We start from the raw sequence: 27,784 nt of genomic DNA, 5'->3' as shown, positions 1-27,784 counted from the left end.
AAAATTGATCCTTTAAATGGATCAAATGACGGACATAAGACAAGAACATACAGATAACATGAAGAGTAGTATACAAATGAGAAAAATCGTGAAAATATAGTGTAATAGTCTGAAAAGTGAGGGGCTAAATTGCCTCTATAATTGTTTCAGACAAAGCACGTCTTCACTTGACCAACAATTGGTTTACATATCATAACATCACAAAATGTGGTATATTATCAAGAAGGCTCACTGTCGAACAGCACACGTTTATCTAGCAATTATGTTCAAACTGAAATTGGACTGCAAGACAGTGAGCCTTCTTGATAATATACCACATTTTGTGATGTTATGATATGTAAACCAATTGTTGGTCAAGTGAAGACGTGCTTTGTCTGAAACAATTATAGAGGCAATTTAGCCCCTCACTTTTCAGACTATTACACTATATTTTCACGATTTTTCTCATTTGTATACTACTCTTCATGTTATCTGTATGTTCTTGTCTTATGTCCGTCATTTGATCCATTTAAAGGATCAATTTTAGTATTAATAAAGTTGATATTTTAGACTGATATATACTACACTATAGAAGGTTGTGCCCCACCCGGGAGTTTCTTTTCTGATATTCTCCCTTGAATATCAACCCTTTTGCAATAAGACATACAAATCTTGCAAGGCTTTCCCCTCGTCTTCTAGCTCAGACATACAAATCTTGCATGGTTTTACCCTCATCTTCTAACCGACATGCAAATCTAGGACGGCTTTCCCCTCGTCTTCTAGCTCAGACATAGACGCCTAGCATGACTTTCTCCCGTCTTCTAGCACAGACATACACACCTAGCATGGCTTTCTCTCGTCTTCTAGCTCAGACATACACACCTAGCATGGCTTTCTCTTGTCTTCTAGCTCAGACATACACACCTAGCATGACTTTCTCCTGTCTTCTAGCTCAGACATACACACCTAGCATGGCTTTCTCTTGTCTTCTAGCTCAGACATACACACCTAGCATGGCTTTCTCCCGTCTTCTAGCTCAGACATACACACCTAGCATGGCTTTCTCTTGTCTTCTAGCTCAGACATACACACCTAGCATGGCTTTCTCCCGTCTTCTAGCTCAGACATACATACCTAGCATGGCTTTCTCTTGTCTTCTAGCTCAGACATACACACCTAGCATGGCTTTCTCCTGTCTTCTAGCTCAGACATACACACCTAGCATGGCTTTTCCCTCATCTTCTAGCTCAGACATACACACCTAGCATGGCTTTCTCCTGTCTTCTAGCTCAGACATACACACCTAGCATGGCTTTCTCTTGTCTTCTAGCTCAGACATACACACCTAGCATGGCTTTCTCCTGTTTTCTAGCTCAGACATACACACCTAGCATGGATTTTCCCTCATCTTCTAGCTCAGACATACACACCTAGCATGGCTTTCTCTTGTCTTCTAGCTCAGACATACACACCTAGCATGGCTTTCTCTTGTCTTCTAGCTCAGACATACACACCTAGCATGGCTTTTCTCTTGTCTTCTAGCTCAGACATACACACCTAGCATGGCTTTTCCCTCATCTTCTAGCTCAAAGCGTAGAGTCTGAAGCTCCTGCTCCATTTCCACTCGCAGCATGTCCATGACCTGCTTGTGAGCATCTTTTACAGACTGAAGTTCCTCAGAGTATTTGTGATGCAAATGATCTTCCAGGTCCTAGGTAGCAGAATAAGAAGATATACAGCAGAAGATTACCAGAATTGCAGTACTCATTATAAGCTGAAAGATAAATTGCACAGACTAAAAGAAGACAAGAAAATTGAACAAATTACCTTAAAGTATCGAGTGCTTTACCAGCAAGAGAACAATCTTCCTGTACAATTGTAGTTTCTAACAGCTTCCGTGACTTTTTTTTTCAAATAAAATCATATACTGCTTATAGAGAGTATAATGACCTTATATATGTGATGTATCACAAAAGTCCAGTGCTGGAAGTAGACTTTCAGCTGCTTAGTAATTATACTTTGTACCAAACATATTATTAAAAAGTCTTATAAAATGAATTTTAATTGCCTATAATTTTGTTCTTTGCAAATGGTAATCATACTACTAAACCTAGACTCCAGTTAGAATACAGTTACTAAAAACACACGATTAACCTATTTGAAGTGTACAATTGAAGTAGAGGAATATAACAAGATAACAAAAGGCTTTAATAAATAAACTAAAGTAAATAATGGTAATAAATGTCACTTGCTTTATGTTTTTGATCCTTTGCCTCCTCCATACTTTGAAATGCTATCATGTGGGCTTCTTGCAGTGACCTCTGTCTCTGCTGGTGCTCCTCCTCCAACTCTTGAAGCTCTCGGGTGAGACGTTGTCGCTCCTGACCAAACTGTGCCTGCAGCTGCTGCAAAGCACCCTGGGACTGGCACAGCTGCATCTCTAGATTCTGTTTGAGCAATGAGATCTAGCACAGCAAAATAAATTGAGGGTAAAAAAAAAAAAGTAATGATAAAATAAATGGAGAAAACCATTCCCTGATTGCAGCTGTACATTTCCATTTAAATGAGCCATCACTTTTGTTTCCTAAGCTTGTCTACTGTCAATAACCACTAGATTGACTATATTCAATTTCATAATAATAATTCCAGAGCTGCTATTTCTGCAGGAGTTTGTGCTATATAAGGTGATGATATTAAATTCAACATTTTAACACTCAACCACTTTTGGTTTGTTTTTATCCTCGAGTTTAAAACCATTTTTCATTTATCTCTGATACTAAAGAGCTCAGCCATCTATTGCACAACAAAAATAAACTTCAAAGAAATGTCAGGGATTCACAACTGCTGGATCAAATAGAGCCAGATTGTTGGGTACAGTATTACAAGAGAAAACGTTTTCTTTAAGTACAAGCTTGAAGTTAGCTAATTGCCAAAGATGCATATGTTACATTTTGCACATCACTTTACCCTTTGTCACATGAGTAATGCAGGGAGCTACAGTATATGTTCCCAGCACAGTGACTTGGGTATTACAGCAATGTGACAAAAAAGTTACTAAAATACCAAAACATATTTACAGGGAAAATGATTTACCAAAATCGCTGGAATAGGCAAATCTGCACCACCAAAACCACAGCAACTAATCAGACATGTATATTCACTGTCTGATTTCCAATAGAAACACTAGTTGCTGACTGCTATGGCTTTATTTGTCTATAAATAAGTCTCAGAAACTTGTATATTTTGCTATACGGTTTATAGAATTGTATGTTATCAGCAATATAAGTTTCTAGATAATTATTAAATAACTATTTAAAAGCCTGCTAAAATGAAGGACACCATGGACAGATTACAGGGAAGAAGGGGGGGGGGGGTTGGGGTCAATCGTTTCTCACACAGCAACTGACTGGAAGTCCCACTGGTGGGAGCTGGGGCTCATTGTGCGTGTGTGTATAGACACTAGTACTGGCACCCTCTCTTCAAATGCAGCAAGATCCTGATTGAGACCTGCACAATAGGCTGCGTATATTTGGAGCCTAGCCCGGGTGTGCTGAGCTGGGCAGAGAGACAGCTGCAGCCAGGGCAGCCGAGAGGGAGGGGGAGCGGGTACTAATTACCCAGGTCCAGGCATGCTGGAGGGGCCCGGCAGGGCCATTGGTCTGACCCTCCCTTCCCCCTCCATCCCTCCCGGGCAGCAACAGCAGCAAACACTTCTACAGCATGTGCTGTGCTGACAGCAGGCTCAGCCTGAGCATCTCACTGACAGCGTGAGAGCTCATGCTGAGCCTGCTGTCAGCACAGGACATGCTGTAGGTGTGTGCTGCTGCCGCAGCTGAGTTAAGAGTTTTTACGATGCTTGTGTAGTTTCACAGCGCCAGCGTGGGCTTCGCTCGCCCACGCTGCGGGCTCGGTGGCTCACTACGCTCGCCACGCTATCTAAAATCAACTCCATGCCAACGTGGGTAGTGGGGGTATGAACTATCCACGTTGGCATGGAGTTAAGTTACTTTTTTTGAGATAGTTTGGCGAGCGTACCCAACCCGGAAGTAGCACGGCGCCATGAAACTACACAAGAACCGTTTTCTCCGTTTTCTTTCACTACCTCTAAACATTTTGGGGGCGTGGCCTAAGCACTGGAGGTGGCCACACCTCCAACACTTAGGCCACGCCCTAAAATTTTGCTGAGGCCCCGCATTCCTCTCGGCTGCCCTGGCTGCAGTCTGTCAACTATCTCCATGTCCTTTATTTTATTTTTCCATGGGGACGTGGCCACGCCTCCTCCAGATGCCCCGCTGAAGGCCAGGCCCCCTCTATTTTCCCGGGGCCCAGCCGTCCTCTTGGTGGCCCTGTATACACTTACACACCCATGTGCAATCGCCTGCACAGAGGAGACTCATTTAATGGTTGCTCACCATGGAATGACCTCTCTGTTCACAGTAGAAAAGTAGTCCAGGACTTACTTTTCTACTATGCTAATTTCTCTGAATTGGGGCAGACACTGACATCATGTGATGTCATCTCCCTGCATTATCACTCTCAATTTAAGCCTAGATTTGGTCCATGGGGCAGCCTCTAGTGGCCATCGGCACACATAACAGAGGTGAGAAGCAGCCGTGGCCATTTATTTCATGGAATGGGCTGTAAAGGAACCAACAGGCCATTCTATATACTATGCTTACCTTACTCTTTTTGATAACAGTGGTACAGGCAGTATTTAGACTTATGCTAAAATTATCACAAATACATATGGCATCATGATTACAATCTTGTTGTTATTTTCCAACACTAATCTACAATTTATGCGCCACTATTTTTTTCTCTTCTTGCAAAGCAGCATTTAATGAGACAGGACTGCTGTCTGCTGGAAAATATATGGCAGCATTTCTAGTAATACAGTGACTGGTATGAATGAGCATTTGAGGCCTGGCTATTTATCAGCGCCTACTCCCTACTGGCTGCCAATGCTACATTACAATTTTGTCACGGAAATGAAATCCCATTAAAAGTAACTGTTTTCCCTAGACAGCATATTTTCTATTTCATCTGCCAAAATGTTTGATGGCCTGCAACTTTCTCCATAACAAGGCTGAACATTGTAAGATGTATTAAAACAGAGCCAGCTCATGAGAAAAGGTGCACTAAATGTAACCTAATTGGTTGCCCTGCTAGCCATGCACGATTCTGTCACATTCATCAGTTTTCTTCTTATGACTATCTTATAACAAAGCAGATACAGTAATTACTGAATACCTCTAAAGCTGGAACAAACCATAGTTACAAGTGTTAAGGTGCCCACACACTATGGGCCTTATTCTAGTTCACTCTTAGAGGCAAATTCCTTCTTAGCTGGACAAAACCATATGCACTGTAGGGAGGCAGATGTAACATGTGCATAGAGATTTAGCTTTGGGTGAGTTATTTTGTTTCTGTGCAAGGAAAATACTGACTGCTTTATTTTTACACTGCAATATAGATCTCACTTTGAAGTAAAACCCCACCCAAATCTAATTCTCTCTGCACATGTTACATCTGCCCCCCCCCCCCCCCTGCAGTGCACATGGTTTTGTCCCGCTAAGAAGGAATTTGCCTCTAAGAGTGAACTAGAATAAGACCCTATGTAACGTCTCCCCTCGGAGAAGATTAATAAAATCTCCCTCCAGCCGCCCTGGACTCTCCCTGGCAGCAGGATCGCATGTAATACATTGCATACGGCCTTTCTGCATGCGATCCCCACTGGCACTGGAAGTGGGTCGGACACAGAGATCATACGTGCAGCACCGGGTCTGATCAAATGCGCATGGGACATCACATTAGATCAGATGTCAGACACATCTGATTTGGGCCCGATTCGTCGGAATCGGGTGAAATCAGACCTAAATCGGAAAAGTGAGAGTAGATTAACCCGTTGAGTGCCAAGTGAATTTGGCAAAATAGGTGTAAAAATTGCCAAGCAAACATTTTTATTCATCATAATGACCAGTTATGTTTACTTTATATTGAAAATAGAATCTTTTTTTTTTTACACATTTTTATTTGAATTTATATAACAAATGTGAGCAACGATGGCATTTTTAGAGGATATTTTGCACATCTCTCACAGAGATGTTGGCACTCAAAAGGATAAAAGCCCAAGACACACTAGGTGATCCTAGCCGTGGCTGATACAGTTAAAATATCAACAGGTTATTAAGTGTACGCACTGAATAATATTTGTAAACTATATCGTTCAATGACATCACCGGGACCCGCTGAACATATGGGTCATTGGCTACATAGCCATATTGACCTGCATGTTCAGCAGACATCAACGGTAGTTTAGGACGCATCATTAACCCTTTGCCATCTAATTTTTTTTATTTGCAATTTCAACAGTCTGGAGTAAATGTTTAAATTAATTGTCATTTTTTTTATTCAAAAATGGTCTGCGTTGAATGTTGACCGATGTTAAGTTACAAGCGCTAGGGCTGTTGAGCCTGATTAGTTGTTGGACCTGAAAGGGTTAATGAATGCTCAGAATGCCCTTTCTGATCAATATCTTTTACTATATCCTGTAGTGTGTATGGGGCTTTAAACTCACCCAGTTATTTCTTTCAAATATTTAGTAACATTATAAAGACCATCTTTAATTAATATTTGTCATATTCCCTCACATAGCCGTCACTCTCCTGCCCCATACCGTTGCTCAGTCCCAACAATATTACATAACTACTCATGTCACACAGCATTTACACAGCAGAAACATGAACTTGGTACGCTAGTAAATTTGTCATGCTTCAAAGGGTATTCTGCCTATCTACGATATAGTGATGTTGCGTTATGTACTTTATCCTATAGAATACTTGCTTATATCATTATCGGTGTACTCAATATATGTATACAGTTTATTGATGATGCGATAGCAGAACCCATTAAAGTGCCATTCAAATCATGCTTTCCAGCAGTCTGTGAGAGCATATAGCCAGCCTTCTTGTAACATCACAAAGCAAATGCTGAGTTTACAACTGCCAAAGCGGGATAATGGGATCCTAATGCCTGATGTATGTTGTGTACAATCAATACATTCCTCTGCTGCTGATCCACTTTCAGGGAGATTGATTTTCAAAAATTCAATGGACACAGATTAAAGACAGTGCTGTGAATATAGCAAGTAAACGTGTAGCAAGATGATGAACAGCGGCAGGCAATTGGTAGACCAGCTGCAGTGCAAATGATAATGCGGGCATGCCTCTATGCCAATGCTGTAGTACACGCAGCTGACTTACATTACTGATGGATTTATGTAATGCCTCACCCAGAGAGTGCCGCTATGAAAAGAAGATCACAAGATCAAAGGGAAACATTCAGAAAACAACAAAGTAAAATAAAAATAAATAAGACATAGACATGGACAACATAAAATTAATTAGGGCTAGGAAACACACACATGATATATGCAAATTAGACAAAGAACAAAATGAGTAAGTGGTGACGTTGGGGCAGATGTATTAAGCCTTAAAAAGAGATAAATGCAAGGGTGATAAATGTCCAGCCAATCAGCTCCTTACTGACTTTTTTCAAACACAGCCTGTAACATGGCAGTTAGCAGGTGATTGGCTGGGCGTTTATCTCTCTTTATCACCCTGGCATTTATCTCTTGGTAAGGCTTAATACATCTGCCCCATTGGTTCTTATCACTACAATGCTTTGACATCACTGAGGGGGAGATAAAGCGAAGAGAGATATAGGAGAAACCAATCAGTTTCTAAGGCTGGGTACACACTGCATGATGTGTGTTACCAGTGGTGGCACACCGGAGATATCAATATATCAGATATCAGAGATATCAGCAATATATACCGTACACCCTGCATCTGCCTGCATGCCATCATCTGCCAGGCTCGCTCATGTGTTAGATGGGTAACACTTCTGTCGACAACCTGGAGCAAGTAATTGCTGGTACTCACTACACAATGTGGCCGATATACTTATAGAACGGGTATGGCAGGGGTGGCCAAACGTGTCCTTGAGATCTACCAACGGCAGTGGCTTAGCTACGTTTTGGGCGCCCCCCCGCCGTTAGGGGGGGGGCGCCCATACCCACCCCCCGCCGCCGCCCCGTGAAGCACCCCCCCCGGCCACCCTGTCGCCCCGCCGCCTATGCTAACCCCCTCCCCCGCAGTCTTACCTATCGCGCTGGTCCCGGCGGCTCCGTCCGTTCATCTGCTGAGGACCACCACAAAATGGCCGCCCCCGTACAGCAGACAGTTTCAGAGAACTGTTTGCTATATGGGGGCGGCCATTTGGTTGTGGTCCTCATCAGAAGAACGGAGCCGCCGGGACCAGCAAGATACGTAAGTCTGCGGGGGATTGGGGGCATAGGCGAATCTAGGGGGTGGTCCGGGGGTGCACAGGACCACCCATTAGCCCATTTTGTAGCTGATGGATGGGGCTTTCCAACGAGCCCAGCCCCGTGTCTCTAGCCCTCTGGGAACCGGAGATACGGCCAGGCAAAGCTGGAACGTTTTCCCTATAGGATAACATGGGACCCCCACCCAGTTCAACGGCTGCCAGTTCCCCCTTCGGCATCACTGAAGCTCGAGGTTGATCTCAGTCGAACCCAAATCGCTGGGCCTTCAATCTGATACCAGGCTGGATCTATATGGATTAATTGGTTCCAGGGATATTGAGGTTAAACCGTTTTTTTTTTTTCATTTCTTAAATGTAATTTCATGACTGTTTATGTTTTTTGAGGGCAGATTTCTCTGGAACCAAACAGCCCAGTTTAATGGGACCAAAATCATTCGAAGCCAACTCAAAAGTTCTTCAATATGATACTGGTCTCATGTAAATGGGTCAGTTGGTTCCGAAGATATAGCTGGTTTGTTAAAGGGGAGTAGGGAGAGGAGAGTGGTTGTCTCTCCCCCTCACACCAGAAAATGCAGGGACATTCCCAGGCTGACCCCTTATACACCAGCCTGGGAATGTCCCTGCATGATCCTGGGACCATATTCCTGGGAAATTCCCTGCATTTTCTGTTGTGAAAGGGGTATTATTTCAAAGGGGCATTACGGTGTGCAGCATCATGTGTAAGCGGCATTATGTGTGCAGCATCATGTGTAAGGTACATTATGTGTGCAGCATCATGTGTAATGGGTACTATGGTACACGGCATCATGTGTAATGGGTACTATGGTGTGTGGCATCATGTGTAATGGGTACTATGGTGTGCAGCATCATGTGTAATGGGTACTATGGTGTGTGGCATCATGTGTAATGGGTACTATGGTGCGCGGCATCAAGTGTAATGGGTACTATGGTGCGCGGCATCATGTGTAATGGGTACTATGTTGTGCGGCATCATGTGTAATGGGTACTATGGTGCCATCAAGCAAGAACCCCCTAGCAATGAGCACGTAGGTAAGCAGCACTTATGTGGCAAATATGTAATGGGCATTACGTTTTTTTTTTTTTTTGTAAAACGATTTTTATTTTGCATTATAAAATAAACAGTATACAGTATTGATGAGCATATGTTACATGTATTGTACTTTTCTTAAACATTGGCGTTGTCTTCATAGGGTACGAGAGATCGATCGCTATCTGTGTCCCTATTTCCTCTTTAACATATATCCAATTAGTATGTCTCTAATTTCTAATCACTATTATATAAACAATTACCAACAAACTATATTTGTATTATAAGGTTAACATGAATTGAAAAATAAAGAGCCTGGTATTATATTCATTACTAGTCTGAGATTCTGTGTTGACTCATCTATTCCTATAAGTCTCGACAGTCTGTATTTGTAGTATACAGGGTGGGGTTCAAAGTTCCACTTTGAAGAGAGTATTCTTCCAGACTTAGGTGTCTCAGTTATTGAGCTCAAACGGCTATACCATTGATATCAGCAACAACCAACAAATTAACTATTACATTTATACCTACACTCATCTCACTTAGACAACAAAGAGGGAAAAAAAGGGGGGTGGGAAGATGTGGGGAGGGGGGGGGGGGGACGACAGATATTCAATATTTGGGTTTCGTTACTCTGTGTCACATGTCTCTTCACCCGCTCCCTTGCAGAGACTCTTCAGTTTTCTCCATCACCCGGCAATTTGCCGTAAGAGGTACCAGGAGGTAGATTCAAAGAGCTTTTGTATGCGCTCTTGTGTAGACTGGTCAAGACTTTTGATATATAGTTCCCACTTCTTGTAAAATCGTGGGGCTCCCTTTTCCAGATCGGGTATCATGCTCTGTCTTTCATAAAAGAGTATATTGAGAATGGCTTTTTTTAGTTCTAATATGGAGGGGGCTCTCCTGTGTATCCAATGTAGAAGTATTAACTTCTTCGCTAGCGTTAAAATGATTGTAAGGATTGGTATTATTTGCGTCTTTTTGGGGCCGAGCTCCCACGTGTGGAATTGTAGGAATAGGCAAGCCAATGGGTTTTTCTGAAGTTTCAGGCTATATGTATGGTTGACATAACCCATCAGCTTGTCCCAGAAATTCCTGACCTTACCGCACTCCCAGAAGTTGTGATAGTATGTAGCTTTTGATTTTTGACATTTATAGCAGGCCCCTGTGTCGTCAGGAACAAAGTGGGCTCTTTGTACTGGGGCAATGTATGCCCTGTTGATAAATTTTATATGTGTTTCCTGTAAGGATATGGATTGGAGATGTTTCATCGTGAATGAGAGTTTGTTAAATAATCTGGGAGGAGCCGGAAGGTCAGGAATGTCTGTCAGCCACTTCTCATGTAATTGTCCATGGTATCGTTTCACGTCAGTTGTAATCAGCGAGGAGTATAGATAATGTATCTTATATCCCATTACGCATTCTGGTCTAAGTAGGGCATCTATGGGATCAGCGGTCTCTTTTTTATCCATGGGGTGGCACTGAGATTGAGCAAAGTGTCTGGCTTGCAAAAACATGTAGAATTGTCTATTGGGGATGTCATATTTTTCTGCTAGGTTTGTGAACGGCACTACAATGCCCCCTGGGTCAAATAGTTTGCGGATATTGGTGATCCCTTTGTCCCTCCAGCCCTTAAATTCCATATTCTCCATGCCAGGAATGAATAGGGGTTACCCCATAGAGTGGTGAAAGGGGAGTACGTAGGGTTTCTATGTAGTATTTTGTTTATTTTTTTCCATGATCTGTATGTGTCTCCAAACAATATTGACTCCCTGATCTGCTTATGTATCATCCTAACCGGAGCATGAAGTAGTGCTGCCGGGGAGTATGATTGGAATAGATGTCCTTCCAGAGTGGGGGTCGTATATTCAGATCTGTCTAGAAACCAATCTGTTATATATCTGAAGTGGGAAGCTAGTGAGAAGGCCTGTATATCTGGCATAGCAAGTCCTCCGTCTTGTTTCGTGAGTCGTAGTCGGTCAAAGGGGATGCGAGGCTTTTTGCCCGCCCAGGTAAACTTTATAAATAGTGTCTTAAATTTTTGTAGGTCTGATTTTTTCAGATGTAATGGTAGCATTTGTAGTAGGTAGGAAAGTTTAGGAAACGCTACCGATTTTATAACAGTTATCCTACCCGCAAGTGAGAGTGGGAGTGTCATCCAGCCCATTAGCTGCTTTTCTACTGCCGAGTATATGGGAGGAAAATTAACAGTGTAAAGGTCTTCTAGCTTGTTGGGGATCTGAACCCCCAAGTATTTAAGGGTGGGGTGGCATATCGTGAATTGTGAGGTGAATGAGGGGGAGGAGAAAAAACCCTGGGAGGAATGGAAGGGTAGTAGGCGAGACTTGTCATAGTTGACTTTAAATCCTGAGAACTGGGAGAAGTGGGATATTACATCTTGTATAGCTGGAATGGAGGTGTTGGGATCGGAGATGAATAGCAGTATGTCATCAGCGAAGAGGCTTATTTTGACTGCGGACGTATGTACCATTATACCCTGAAAGTCTCGAGTAGCTCTCAGGGTGATTGCCAGGGGTTCAATCGCCAGAGCGAAAAGCAGCGGCGACAAGGGGCATCCCTGTCTTGTCCCTCTAGCTATCGAGAGGGAGGCAGATAAGTAATTATTGGTTAGTATTTGGGAGGTCGAATTATTATATAGTAGTTGGATAGTACGGATAAAGTCGGTCGGGAGTCCGAATCTTCTCATGGTGTGGAAAAGATGGTCCCAGTTGACTAGGTCAAACGCCTTTTCTGCGTCAAGAGAGAGCAGGGCGTGTGGGCCAGGGGGCCCGACCGACTCTACCCATTGCATTGCTGTAAGAGCCTTCCGCACATTGAGTACGGAATGGCGTCCCCATACAAACCCAGTTTGGTCAGGGTGGACCAGTGTAGGGAGTTTGAGTTTGAGTCTATCGGCTAGGAGCTTTGTGAAAATTTTGTAGTCCGTATTTAAAAGGGAGATAGGTCTATAAGAACTCGGGAGAAGGGGGTCTCTACCCGGTTTATGTATGATTTTTAGTATTGCTGAATTGAAATATAGTGTGGGGGGGTGCGCCCTGCAGAATTGCATTATATAGAGAGCAAAGGGGCTTGACTAACTTAGGGGCCAATAGCTTATAATATTCATTAGATAGCCCGTCGGGGCCTGGGGATTTTCCTGTCTTTAGGGCTTTAATAGTGGCCAAGATCTCTTCTTCTGTTATAGGGACTGTCAGTGAGTGTGAGGAGTCTACGTCTAGCGTCGGGTGTGTTAAGGATTCCCAAAATTTCTCTTTCTCCTGTAAGTCTACTTGGGGTTGGGAGTATAGGTTTTCGTAAAAGGTATGTAGGGTTTCTGCTATTTGTGAACCGGAGTGTACTACTGTGCCATCCGTTTTTTGGAGGGCTTGTATAGTGGTTGGGATGTGTTGGCCTCGTAACAGATTTGACATAAGTCTGCTCGCCCTATTTCCATGTTTGTGGAATCTGGCCTGGGAGAGAAATGTGAGTTTAGACTCCATTTTTGATAGTAAAATATCAAAAAGCGATTTCTGCTCCTCATACTGGGTCTTGTTTGTCCTTGTGGGGCTTTTTTGAAATAACTGATACGCATCCGTCAGTCTAGTTTGGGATTCTAGATAGAGCTTCTGGGATTCCTTTTTATGTTTTGAAGTATAAGACATCATGGAGCCTCTAAGGACCGGCTTGGAAGCCTGCCAGAATAGGAGGGGGTCGTTTTCCTCTGCCTGTACATTAGAGTGTTTGTAATCCATCCAGGTTGCATCTAGCATGTTACGGAAGTTTTCCGAATCGATTAGCTGGGATGGGAAGCGCCACTGTCTCACCGGGCCTCTATCTATGTATGTCGCGATCGCCACCCAGCTGATCCCATGGTCAGATATGGTTATAGGTTCAAGTGCTGAATCTTGAACTCTCGAAAATAGGGACGGGGACATCAGTACATAGTCTATCCTGGATAGGGAGCCGTGTGCTGCTGAGAGGCACGTGTACTCCCGGTCAACCGGGTGGCATGCCCTCCAAACATCTACTAATTGTAATTGGGTTAGTATGTACTGGATTCCATATTTGGATGTCTGTCGCCTAGAAGGCACAGTGATATTTCTGTCAAGTATGTTAGAGGCAGCCAGATTGAAGTCTCCGGCCATGACTATTTGCTGGTGGGCATAGGGAAGTAATCTCGCGACCATATCTATGTTAAATTGGCTCTGATTAGCATTGGGAGCGTAGATATTGGCAAGCGTGTATCGAGTGGAGTGTATGGTTACGTCAGTTATTGTGTATCGTCCCCCTGGGTCAGATTGTGAAGAGTGTGTCTCAGTTGGTATGGATTTCTTTATGAGGGTGGCTACTCACCTGGCCTTAGAATTATAGGGAGCTGATGACAACACCTGCCAACCTAGGGTATTTAATTTAAGAATCTCAGCAGGTACCAGATGCGTTTCCTGTAGGAACGCCACCTCAATCCCCACTCTGGAAAGATATAGCAAAGTTTTTTTTCTTTTTGCGGGGGAGTGGAAACCCCCGACATTAAAAGTTCCGAATTTCAGGGAAGTCATGGGTCAGTCGGGAGACAAGGTAACTCACAGATCTGTAGATGTTCGATTGATTTAGACGCGTGGGGCCAACTTCTCGGCTCCTGCGGCTGGTGGGCAGCAGCTGGGAAGTATCTGAGTAGACAAAACCATGTTAGATACCTTTTGGGGTTCTGGGGAAAAAACATGAGGGAAGGAGGGGAGACAAACAACAATAACCATAAAAACATCAACACTAATACAAACCAGGTGCTTCTGGTGCACCTAACCTTCTTATTATCCATTATAAACTTCCGGTTGGTAACGGATGAGGTGAGTGTAGGCTTGTGCCTAAGGGGCTGAACCAGCAGACCCTGTCTCCCTCAGCCTTACCAAGCAGATATTAACAGACACCTTAATGGTGTGAACTTATAAACAACTGACCTATGATTCCTTCCTGTGTGTAACAGCAAGGAGCAGAGAATATCCTAGATAATTACTTTAACCTCGCTGGTCCTCTCTACTTAGTATAAACATTATGTGTTCCACATACATAGTTACATAGTTACATAGTAGGTAAGGCTGAAAAAAGACTTGCGTCCATCTAGTTCAACCTGGTATTGATATCCATTGCTGATTTGGTAGGTTCTGGTATTTTACAGACAAATTATATTTCTTATTTGTACCCATGGATGTTTTTCTCCAGTAAATGTTTGTCCAACTTTGCCTTGAACGCATTTAATGAGCCAGCCATTACCACCTCTCTGGGAAGAGAGTTCCAGAGTTTGACTGTTCTGACCGTAAAGAAATTCTTTCTACTAGCTGAATGAAATCTTTTTTCTTCTAATCTATACTCATGCCCTCGCGTCCTAGATTCCTTTCTAGTAGAAAATAGGGTGTGTGACAGTTCCTTATATTGGCCCTTGATATACTTGTACATGTTGAGCATGTCCCCCCTTAAATGTCTCTTTTCTAATGTAAATAGTCCCAAATTGCTTAATCTCTCCCCGTAGCTTAAATTCTCCATTCCCCTAATAAGCTTTGTTGCTCGCCTTTGGACTTTTTCTAATTCTATGATGTCCTTTTTATAGTGTGGGGCCCAGAACTGTACTCCATACTCTAGGTGAGGTCTCACCAATGCTTTATATAGTGGCATAATTACCCTTGAGTCCTTAGTTTCCATTCCCCTCTTAATACATGCCAGAATTTTGTTGGCCTTTTTTGTAGCTACATTACAATGGGCACTACATCCTAGATTGCTGTCTATTTGGACTCCTAGATCCTTTTCAAGTATGGAATTACCCAGTTCCTCTCCGCTAAGGTTGTAACTTGCACACTGGTTGTGTCTCCCAAGGTGCATAACCTTACATTTATCTACATTGAACCTCATCTTCCATTTTTTAGCCCACTCATCTAGAATTGCAAGATCATTTTGAAGCATGGTGACATCTTCTGGTGATTTGATGACTTTGCTAAGTTTTGTATCGTCCGCAAAGATGGATACATTGCTGAGTAACCCTATCCCAATATCGTTAATAAAAATGTTAAACAGAATGGGCCCCAAAACCGAGCCCTGGGGCACTCCACTTAGTACCGGTATCATATCTGATACGGCACCATTCACAACCACTCTTTGTTCTCTATTACATAGCCAATTCCCTACCCATCTGCAGATATTTTCACCCAATCCTAGGTTCTCCATTTTATTAATCAATCTCTTGTGTGGGACAGTATCAAATGCTTTAGCGAAATCTAGGAAAATCACATCTACAGCATTTCCATTATCGAGGTTTTTGCTAACCTCTTCATAGAACCCTAGTAGATTAGTTTGGCATGAACGATTTTTCACGAACCCACGTTGGTTAGTACTGAGTAGACGGTGATTATCTAAATATTCCTGGATACCATCCCTTAAAAATCCTTCAAATAGTTTACCCACAATTGATGTTAAACTAACGGGTCTGTAATTAGCGGGATCTTCCTTTTTTCCTTTTTTGAATATTGGCACTACCTCTGCTATTCTCCAATCTTTTGGTACTATACCTGACGATAGTGACTTGCTAAAAATATAATGTAGGGGGGTAGCTAGTTCATCCCTTAATTCCATTAATACCCTCGGATGAATCCCATCTGGCCCTGGTGACTTATTTGTTTTGAGTTTGCTTAGCCTCAGTATTATTTCCTTCGGCGTGAAATCCACAATGAGATCTGGCTTATTTGTCCCGTTTGTGGTAAATGTTCGTTCCACAGTCTGCTCTCCCTTAGTAAATACTGATGAGAAGAACTCATTTAACAGTTTTGCTTTTCCCTTGTCCTCAGTAACACTTTTTCCACTAGTATCAGTTAGTGGGCCTATGTTTTCCTTAATTAAACGTTTACTATTTATGTATTTAAAAAACTTCTTTGGGTTGGTTTTGCTTTCAGTGGCTATGCACTCTTCATATAATATTTTAGCTGCTTTGATTACCCCTTTACAAGTTTTGTTTGATTCTTTGTACATGGAGTCCCGGTAAAGTGAGAGGCAGCCAAAAACTGAACCATGGGCTCAAAAGTTTGGAATGTTTTCTCCAATTTCAATTACCGTCTCTAGCACAGTCTTCTGGCGGACATAGAAGGCGGGGGGGGGGGGGGTAAAAGGTAAGATCTGTTTTTTCATCTTTCGAAGGTAATGTATTTTAACTGGAATGTCTTGCAGAGAAGAGATTCAATTCTAGGTAGCATAAGGAGGAGAAAGTAGAAAGTAGTGGGGATAGCAGGTGGGGGGTGGTATTGGGTGAAATGGGTGTAGGGGGTGAAAGTGGGGGTGTCACTCCTGCTGGTCTTGGGTGAAGAGGGGTTGAGAGGACGGTGATGCTGATGTCTCCTCAGGTGTTTCTTCTGAGAGGAAGGCCTCACCGTCCGATACTGTAGAGAAGTCCTTGAAGGAAGAACCAGAAAATATGCGGAGGCGCGCTGGGTACAGCAGGGCAAACTTCCTGTTGTTTTTGGCTAGCCGGGAACAGAGAGGTGTAAATTCCTTTCGCGCCCTTGCTACTTCAGCGGAGTAGTCTTGAAACAGGATGAGTTTGGAGCCATTCCAGGATATGTCTCGTTTTCTCCTCGAGGCCGTCCATAGAGCTTCCTTGTGGATGTAGTTGAGACAGCGGAAGATAACTGGTCGGGGGCGTGCATCGGTGGAGGATCGTTGGGGGCCTATTCTGTGGGCTCGTTCAATTATCAATCCCGTGCATTCCTCAGTGACTGATAACATTTCTGGGAGTGTAGTTTGTATGAAGGTATATAAGGCCTGTCCTTTTACTTCTTCAGGTAGACCCACCACCCTGAGGTTGTTCCTTCTGGAACGGTTCTCCAGGTCATCTATATTTGCCTGCATTTGGTATTGTGATTTCCGCATGGCTTCATGTTGGGCTTTAAGCGTGGTGACGTCTTGGAACATCTCTCCAGTCAGGTGTTCGGTGTGGGTTACCCTCTTTGTAAGTTGTTTAAATTGCGACTTCATGTCTTGGACTGCTTGTGTTACTTTTCCTGCATGGGCTTCCATAATTGGGCCAATCGTGTCTTGTATGGCCTGCACAATGTCGTATAGGTAACTGGGCCCTCATGTGGTTTTGGGGTTTGAGTTAGTAGCCGTCCCAGATCAGGTGAGGGTGGGTTGCCGGTCAGGTCGGGCAAAGTCTCATCTCCTGAGGTCCATAACGGGGATGTCACAGTGTTTTCAGACTGTGTGGGGGCAATTGCAGTGTCCTGGGGTTCACCGCCCTTCTTCCCCTTAGTAACAGTGCCCTGGGGTTTGGGCTGTGTAATGGGAGGTGCTGCGGCTGCCATTTTGTCCCTAGCTTGACGGCTGGATGAGCGGTGTCTTGGGGTTTCGTCTGATGCTGGAGTTTGCTGCCCTTTATTCATGGTAGGGGGGGATTCAGGGTCAGCTAGAGCTTAGAAGCTGGAAGGGGTGTTTACCGCCTGAAGGGTCTCTGTGGAGAGGATGGGCAGTGCAGGACAGTGGGATCTCTGTAGAATAAACCGTTCTGGGAGGGTATTGGGTGCTGGTTACAGCAGGGCTGCAGCAATCAGGAGGGGTGTCCTGTCTTGAGCGGGTGTGGGTGCTTGAAGAGCTGGGGCTGCTTGAGTGTAGGGGCAGGGTGTGGAGCTTACCTCCGCCTGTGCAGCTGCTGTTTGGCTCGCCCAGTGCAGCGTTATAGTGTGCCTGTGTGCGTGGCTTTGCGGGCGCCGCCCTTTGTATACTGTTGCGGGCGGTTAGAGGGTCCCGGCGTCCCAGGAGTCAGACTCCGGGCACTGAGTGTCACCCGGCAGTCACCTCCGTTCGGGGGTCCGGGTCTGGTTGGCGGCGTCAGCCGGGGGGAGGAGTGATCGCTCCCGTCAGCGTCTCCCTGCACAGGAGCGCGTCCGGAGTCTCGTGCCGCCTGGAGTGAGGACTTTGGTCGCGCGGGAGCAGGGTCTGTGATGCCGCGATCCAGGCGGGGAACGGCTCCGTTCGTTCCTCGTCGCAGCCCCTCTGAATACAGGTGGGTATGGGGGGGGACCAGCGGGGATGGTCTCGGTCGGCTGGGTGTTAGGCTGGGGAGCACACGGAGCCCTAGTTGGGAGCTGCTACTTCCTCCAGCGCCGGAACCGGAAGCCCCGGCATTACGGTTTGTTATATATATAGTATGTAATAGGCATCATGATATGTGGCACAATGTGTAATGGGCACTATGGTGTGTGGCCTTATGTGTAATTGGCATTACGGCGTGTGGCTTTATGTGTAATGGGTATTACGGAGTTTGCTAAAATGTGTAATGGGCATTACTGTGTATGGTCTAAAGTGTAATACCACACCCCTTTTTGTGATGCCACGCCTCCTTCCCATGAGACCACACCCCCTTTTTGACGCGCGGCTGCGCCGCGCAAAGCCTCCCCTGCTGTTATGTCTAGATCTGGGACCACCCAATACCATAATTCTAGATTCGCCTATGATTGGGGGGGGTAACTATAGCACCGCAGCCCCCGGCGCCCCCACATGCACAGCGCCCCCCCCCCCGCGGTGGCGGGGGCTGCGGTGCTATAGTTACGCCCCTGACCAACGGTCCACATTTTCCAGATCACCCAGCTGGTGCACAGCTGTAGTCATTACTAACTGTCACATTGTCAAACCTGCTGCATTCATTCCTACTATAGTTCCACAGGTTGCCTGCAACACATGAACTGTTGGTAGATCTTGAGGATAGGTTTGGTCAACCCTGGTGTATGGTATAAGTTTCCAACAGTTGGGATTCTGATGGTAATTTCTCCAACATCGGAATCCCGACCGTCAGGGGCACAAAGGGATGCGCTCGCCACCTATTCCACTCTTCTTCTATGGGGGTCGTGGACCCCCTTGAGGAAAAATAGCCCATGTAAGTCATTATTCCGACTGTTGGGCTCCTGACAGTTGTGATTCCGATGTCAGAGAAACAATCGTTGGAATGCCAACTGTCGGTGAGTCATCCGGCACCCTTATAGAAATAGGGCACCACTTGGCTGATGTTTTAGAGGCCTGGCCGTTAAAAGTGGGTTTCTGTCCCATAGTTATAATTAGGAAAGAAACATAACAGAAATAGGAAGTGTCACAGACCCTCTTTTTTGGATGTGGATAGATTACAAACTACTTGTTTGCACAGTATGCTCATTCCAGGGGACCAGTGGGGTGCATATGGGACACACTATGGACTTAATGGTGTGTTAATGGTGGGAAAATGGTATAGACAGCATATGAATTGTATAAGTGAATTTTTGGTGAAATGTTGCCAAGTCATTTATAAGGGGTTTTACAGGCAGTCTATACTGTATATGGCATGTCCCCCCCAGAATGCATTTACAGTACTTTATGTCTTTTACTAGTTACAAGCCCGTCAAAAAGACAAAACACCATAACAGTAATGTCAGCACTGGTGGATGTGTGCGCCCGACTGGAACAACATTTACATTAGTATGTTGGCTGCATTCTAGTAGTCACCAGCGCGAGGAGAAGCATTAGCCTTTTATTATATATGATACCCCTTATACACATAGGGCCAGATGTATCAAGCTTCAAAATGTGATAAAATGGAGAGTGATAAACCACCAGCCAATCGGCTGCTATCTCCCATGTCACAGACTCGGTTTGAAAAATGTCAGCCAGGAGCTGATGGGCTGAGTGTTTATCACTCCATTGTATCACTTTTTGAAGCTTGATACATCTGGCCCATAGACTGAAGGTAATTTTACCCATTCCAGAAAGATTAATATCCCTTCAAGCCTCTTTACACTGTGCAATTTGGGCCCAATTTCACCCGATTCCGGCTGATCGGGCCAAGAAATCTGGTGAAATCGGCTTAAATTGCATGTTTATGACATCCAATCCAATGTGTGGCCTTGTGCACATCGCGTCAGATTCGAAGGTCGAACCTGCATATTATAAGATAAACTCATTAGTGGACCATTGTGGGTGATGTACAGTATAACATCCAATTCTATCTGTAGGTGTGTGCCATTGGTGCTGCACTGCTGGCACACATGGATATCTAGGTCTGACCTCCAAGCAGCGGGCGGAGGGCAGGAGAATAAAAAAAAAAAGAAAAAGAAACAGACAAATAAATCTGCGGTCGCTGCTGCAGCTCCCCAGGACTCTTTATATGTGCTAACTGGAATGCGATGTTTCGCATTTAAAAAAGGGCACATCAAGTGCCAAATCGCATGTGAGCCCCCGGGAAGCTGCCGGGCGGCTTACAGGGGGATTGGATGTGATTTCTTACCTCCCAGAAGTCGCATAGAATTTGCTGTGGGTGTTAGATATTTTACAAGCATTCATTTTATTGGTATTGTTATCTTTGTACATTTGCATTGGGTAGAGGAGGGCAGTAGTGTTTAATTACTAGTTTATTATTGCCAACTTCACACTTGTGTAAATAAATTCTGGTGGCATTTACAATATCTGGTTATAGAAGTTGTAAACATACATTATACATACATAGTGCAGAGGTTCCCAAACGCGGTCCTCAAGGCACCCACACATTCCAGGTTTTAAGTATATCCATGGCTCAGCACAGATGGTTAAATCAGACTGACTGAGTTACTAATTAAGTCACCTGTGGCCAAGCATGGATATACTTATATACTTAATACCTGGACCGTTGGGGTGCCTTGAGGACCGCGTTTGGGAACCTATGCATTAGTGTATAAGGCTGCCAGAGTTGGAGCAACAACACCTGGCACAAGATCAAGGGCTGAGGTTGGTGTGCAGACTTGAGGCCCAGTTAGTTAGTATATAGCCCCAAACAATCCCTTACTTGTAGCGTGCAATGGAAAGGTGCCACGTTACATCCATTACTGCTGGAGTTGGTGGCAGGGAACTTTGGTCTTGTTGGTTTATTTACACCAGTGATCTTATGAGCCCTCTCCTGCAGTCTCTAGAAAGTAACTAACACTGTGTGCATGCACAGAGCTACTTTCCTTGGCCCCCTGCTATTTTTTCTGTTCACCTTCTCCCTGGGAGATCTCACCAGTTCCGTCAGTTTCCAGTATCACCTCTGCTAACACTCATCTCTCCCTCTCCCTCTCCTCGGGGGTTATTTTGGTTCACTCTTTCTGAAAAATTCCTTCTTAGATGGACAAAACCATGTGCACTGCAGGTGGGGCAGATGTTACTAGTGCAGAGAATTAGATTTGGGTGAGGTTTTACTTCAAAGTGAAGCTGTGTACACACGGGGCGATAGGGGCTGATATCGCTAGAAATATGGTCGCAGACGACCATATTGCCAGTGATGGGAGTGTGCCCAGGAGATAAATGGCCGGGTGCGCGCTCCTGTTTTCATCCCCGTTCTAATCGCTGGTCGCAGGAGCTTGCTCCTGTGACCAGCTGATTACCTCTGTGGCTCCCCCGTCAGAGGTTCCTTCTCATCAGCGACCATCTCTGGTCGCTGATGAAAAGGAGACACTGAGCAATATATTACTCAGCAATGTATTACTAGCAATATATTGCTGAGCAATATATCTCCCCCCGTGTATACGCACCTTGAGATCTATATTGCAGTGTAAAAATAAAGCAGCCAGTATTTACCCTGCACAGAAACAAAATAACTCACCCAAATCTAATTTTCTCTGCACATGTTACATCTGCCCCCTACAGTGCACATGGTTTTGTCCATCTAAGAAGGATTTTGTCAGAAAGAGTGAACTAGAATAAGGCCCCTGATCTCAACCTCACCTCATCTCTAAGGATTCCATCTGACTCTACTACATCTCCTCATGGGTATCTATGCTCTTTCTTAAGGTGCATACATACTAGGCATTTCTGCCCAGTGTGTACACCGAGTGGTGATGTGAAAGTCATGGCCGATAAATTGCACACGGAGTGATTTTCCCCTTGGGCCAGTGATTTTCCAGGGGAAGGGGCATGGTCTGGGTGAACCACTTTTCATAGTAGTAGACTGTGAAAAGTTATTCACTCGGCCTGCTATGATGCGGGAGCACAAAACAGCGTTCACCGTTCTTCATCCGGCCATACACACTAGGAGATTTTGAGCTCAAAATCTCCTAGTGTGTATACAAACGCAACATAGCCAAAACTACACTCCCAACCTCTTTATCACTGTTACCAACACCACTACTTGTATAGTTCCTCACATCTGCTGCCTGATGGTCAATCTAGACTCTTCCCTCTCCTTTGTCCCCCCTCCTGCCATTCGCTGTTCTTGAAAACGTCTCCAGTTTGCAAGAGACGAAACGCGTTGCCCCACTTCCGCCAGTGCTACCAGCAGACGAGATTCTGACTTCAGCCCTCACTCAGAGACTGGCCGCATCAAGCCGCATCTACATCCGGCCAGCAGCTCCGTCTCCACAGGCACCGTGGAGCTGAGCGCTACATCTCTATTCAGAAGCCGCACACAGCAGAGTCAATTCTCAGCCGCACAGACTTTCCAACCATCACGGAGGTACTATCCCCACGCTTATTCCACCAGTGGACGTTACTTACATCTCTCCACAAAGCGACATTCTGGCACTCCGTTTGAGTAAGCATATCACTAACCGTGCTTTTTCCTGCTGATACTAACCCGCAGGCACAAGTGCCAAACACCTGCATGAATTGTTGCTTGTTAGCCCACTTGCTAAAACCAGGTTGTTCGGCTTACTAACTTTTCTACTGCTGCTACAGAATACTAATCTAATATGTGTGCTTAGCGGCCATCTCTGAATTAACATCATTGCTTCATCTACTTTTAGCTGGGACGCCAGCAATTAAGGAATCTCCACAAGTCTGCTTTTTATCCACTGTGATATATATTTTTAACACTGATATCAGTATAATATTAATGTTTTGTGTATTTTTACCATCCAATCTCTGTTTATTACCTACCTACCTGTTATTATTATTTTTGTCTTTATATATATATAAAATATTTTTGCTACTTACAGCGTGTCCTCCATCATTGTGCACAACGTGATTAAAACCCATCTATTAGATATTATTACAAATTTATTCCAGTCAGTGACAGCGCAGTGTATACCCCCCTATCTTTTCACTATTTTTTTATATATATAGCGCCGGGGTCTCTGAGAGACCGGCTAACCCCCAGTCTCCCTGGAAAATTCTAATTTTTTTCCTCACGTCTGCTGCCTGATGGTCAATCTAGACTCTTCCCTCTCCTTTGTCCCCCCTCCCGCCATTCGCTGTTCTGAACTGTCATCACAGGACCTGCACAGCGCACGGGCAGAATGGGTCATGTGCACAGAATGCCACCATTGAGCATAATGAGAGTGAGTTAGACCCATTATATTAATAACCTAATGGAACTGTATGCCAATGCAGTGCAACATTGCACTGTACAAACTGCTGCACAGTGCAATTGTTACAAGGATTGCAGAGCATGCAATCCTTCTAACCCAAGCAATAAAAAGAAATAATTTACAGTGGTAAGAATATGGATGGCACACTGATGGTGATTCTGGTATAAACTGCCCCCCTGCACGTTCGCACGGGGGGACCGGTTTTTTTTGCGCCTGCTGTGTGCGATCGGCCATGGCGTATAGATTATTCTTGGGGGCTTGGGGCGGTAGACTGGGGGGGATTCACTCATGGGAACACCCATGTTTTAATGGGCGTTCCCATGAAAAAGCTGCGTGTTCTCATGATAATTCCCCGATGGTGTGGGTGGGCAGCTGATGTCAGCAGATATCACCTGCCCGCCCACTTCCTGCACAGGGCGTCCGCAGATATGAGACACCACAGAGGTGTCTCAGATTTGTGAGCGCTGGAGAAATCATTTGATGTTCGAGGGGATCGCAGCTTGCAAGGGGGGGGGGGTCATCTGTGAGCCTTGAGAGGCAACCAGAATAAGGGCCACTATGTAAATATTGCTTAAAAAAATGTGATTGCGGATTTGATCGGTGCTGGGTCTCTACTTGAGGATGTGAGCACTTTATGTTAGCATGCCTTGCGTCCCTTGTGGATTCACATTGCTGCTGTCAGGACCTATCCTGTCTAGCGTATTTGAGCAATTTACTAATTTACAGCTTACTTGCCATTAGTCTCCAATGCTAGTTGCTTATTGCTACATATATTATCCTGCATTAGATTATATGTAAGTGCTGACATACCATATCTGCAAAAGACATATGTTTCTTCAATTAGTAAATTCTTCATATTTTAGATTTGTATGCAGGCCAAGGTAAGTTTCATTGTGGTCATATCAAATTAAATAGAAGCTCAAAGTAAAAGGATATTGAAAACATTATTATTTTAAACACACGTGACATGAGTGTGGAATGGTTAGTAAGGTGCAAGGTTGAAGGTGCAAATGGTGCCTCCTAACAGAGGCGGGAGTCTGGTATAGATATCACAAAGCCCCGCCCCCCTTGCGACTAACTGCCGCAATTCACAGGACACTGCATAGCCATCTCAGTCATTTTAATCGTATAGGTGCGCTGAAAGCTGCACAAATTCTCAATGACTTCTCTGTGTACTGTAAATCCACAGAGACAAGCACTTACAGTATGTTAGGACCCTTCAACACTTCCCGTTTCCCTTCGGGCTTCACAGCAATCTGAAACACAGTATATATATTTGTATATATATATATATATATATATATATATATATATATATATATATATATATATATATGGCAATGAAGGCAGCACTCGTATTTGCAAAAGTGAAAAACGTGCAATTTTATTGCAGGTACAAGACCGACACGTCGGCGTGGAGTTGAGAATAGAAAGTGTGACGAGCGCAGCAAGCCACCGAGCTCGAAGCGTGGTGAGCGGACGCGGACACCTGTGAAGCCCGCGAGGGGACGCGGATACCTGTGAAGGTATCCGCGTCCCCTCGCGGGGCGCGCTGCGCTCGCCACGCTTTGGGCTCGGTGGCTCGCTGCGCTCGCCACACTTTCTATTCTCAACTCCACGCCGACGTGGATAGTGGGGGTATGAAAAGGTCGTAGGACGCGTACCGCCGCCCCTCGCAGGCTCGCTGCGCTCGCCCCGCTTCGGGTTCACGTTGATCGTGGGGTGGCGTTAACAATTGGGGGGGCCATTTCACACTTCAGGGTGCCTATTTGGGCTCTGTGGGCCATTTAACATTGTTCCCTATGGAAAATTGGGTCAATTGGGACATTTAACATTGTTCCCTATGGGAAATCGCGGTAATCGCGTCGGTCGCATCGCATGCGATTTTTTTGGTCGCATGCGATGCGACCGACGCGATTTACATTTTTACATGTATTTCTATGTAAAATCGCGGGCATCGCATCGGTCGCATCGCATGCCATTATAATGGCATGCGATGTACATGCGATGCCCGCGACGGGCGCCCTTCTAGGTAAAGAGTACCAAATTGCATGTTTTCACTTTTGCAAATACGAGTGCTGCCTTCATTGCCATACATCTCTGTTTAAGTGGACGCTGTTCCAGGAAGGAGGGCACCGGGTGCTAAATTGCCAGAGTTGACATCATGGGAGTGCCGGTCACCGTGGACCGTTCACACATATATATATATATATATATATATATATTCTTTTTAATCACTTAGTTATTTGTTTGAGAAAGAAGGCGACTCAGGGAGGTCACTACTATGTAAACCTGATGTTGTATTGTTTTACACCACCTTATTGGTTGATGGTGGTTTAAAGTATTGTAGAGCATCATGCAGGCAACCACACTAACAAATGCTCCACATCTTTAAACTGGTTAACTCTATCTGGGACACCACCACCTGCTGAATCATCAGAGACCCATCTGTTCATTACAAGGGAACCTGAGATTTCACCTATCTGGATAAAAGATCTTGGGTCTCCAGCAAGGTTTATGGACACCCACTATACCAGTTTATATCCAATTGGATCACAAAATGGGAGATCATTCCATCAGGACAGAGCATAAATAGGAACCAGCGGGACTAACAACTAAGTATCATTTCCATTGTCCTTCAACATTAACTTATTTGTGCATTCAATGTTTATGTGTTTTATAAACAGGAGATTATTTTATATTGTATTAATTGTTTATTTATCATTATGATTTTTTAAATTCTTATTAAATTTGAATTATATTGTGATACCCAATTGATCACCAGTGTATCTTTTAGTTAAGCGCTCCACCACCATTTCTTTTTTTAACCACACTGACAAAGTTGAATGACGAAACGCATAGGGGCGTAGCCTGTTTGCTGATGCAATAATCTGTTGTCCTGAACACAGAGACGGAGCTGTGCTGCTCATTAAGCCTGCTGTCTAATGCTGACAGGCTGCACGAAAGGTCCCGTGAGTTTTCCTGTGGACTCTAGTTACAGCTTTGCCAGTGTAATATATGCTTTGAACCTTGTGATATCCAGTCCACAATGGAGGAAGTTGTTGAAAATCAGGTCCCCCTCCTGGCCTCCCAAGAAGGCGGGCAATCCTCCCGCATTGGCCAGGCAGCCCCGGCAACCCCCTTCTATTCTGCACAAAATGCAGTTTTGCGGCGAGGGGCGGGGATAAAATTATGCCTTGATAAAGCAGTCAGTAGCACTGCGAAACGCGTTGGTGCCTTCAGCCTCCTGGACCCAATTTGTCTGAGATCAATTTCATCACATCTAAGGAATATCCCCACACCTGCTCAATCATCTGATCGGATTCAACCATCTTTGGAAGTCCCTTGCCCTTTCCATCTTGGACACCTAACCACTCTCAGCAGTGAGGACTCCCGAGTGGGCTAATTCCATCTTGTGCCATCGATTGAGTCCATCTAAACAACATCAGGATACCATCAAGTGGCTAATAAGGACTCCATTTCATTCCATCTACTAAGATCAGTGCAGGACAAATTTCCTCAAATTGGTGACTATATAAATTGGGTCCACATCTAACTTTTCGTAATTTTTAATATGTAATTTTATTGTTTATTGTTATTAAATATTTTTCATTGATTTAATTGTCAGATATCAGCGCTGCTTCTTTCTCTCTTTTTCTTTGTATTCCACGCAGTGTACTCCATTGTTTTGCTGCCACACTCATTCGTGGGCCACAACACGTTTGGTCAGCTAACTTATGCTCCAAGCTCAGCATCCACAGGGGTCAGGTGACTCCATCTGCCAATCTTCACAAGCCAAGGGGTATATAAGGAAGGAACTGACTAACTACTGGTACCTTGGACAAACTATCACTTCCCAGAACTACATTTCCTGGCACTAGGCCTCTGTGTCTTGTTGCTATATTATCCTTTTGTTGCCTGTTTTTCAGAGTCTACTGAAGTGTTCCTGTTTCCTGAGTATGTCTCTGCAGTTGTGGGACTACTGATTTCAGAAAGTCTTCACCTCATTAGTCTGTCCAGTTATTGCAGCAGATTTTCTGTGCTCATTACCTGTTTGTCTCAACATTGTGCATCCAGTGTTAGCAATGGGTTCTCAGGG

The 27,784-nt window shown here is 44.5% G+C and overlaps 1 protein-coding gene across 5 annotated transcripts in view; it reads right to left on the bottom strand.

Moving 5' to 3' along the window:
- The window catches only part of FAM184A (family with sequence similarity 184 member A), a 211,401-nt gene that overhangs the window by 39,951 nt on the left and 143,666 nt on the right, over nucleotides 1-27,784 (bottom strand). For 3 of the 5 annotated variants that reach the window (XM_083176804.1, XM_083176800.1, XM_083176802.1), the window contains exons 11-13: nucleotides 7,242-7,283; nucleotides 2,232-2,444; nucleotides 1,537-1,690 (exon numbers count right to left, since the gene is read on the bottom strand). In XM_083176804.1, the coding sequence (XP_083032930.1) occupies nucleotides 1,537-1,690; nucleotides 2,232-2,444; nucleotides 7,242-7,283 (409 nt within the window). The remainder of the gene's footprint in view (nucleotides 1-1,536; nucleotides 1,691-2,231; nucleotides 2,445-7,241; nucleotides 7,284-27,784) is intronic. The other 2 variants (XM_083176801.1, XM_083176803.1) reach the window with 1 other exon arrangement.

The sequence above is a fragment of the Crinia signifera genome, chromosome 3 (assembly GCF_055691185.1).
Source record: "Crinia signifera chromosome 3, ASM5569118v1, whole genome shotgun sequence".
NCBI classification, from domain to species: Eukaryota; Metazoa; Chordata; class Amphibia; order Anura; family Myobatrachidae; genus Crinia; species Crinia signifera.
This window is presented reverse-complemented; position numbering and strand designations above follow the sequence as displayed.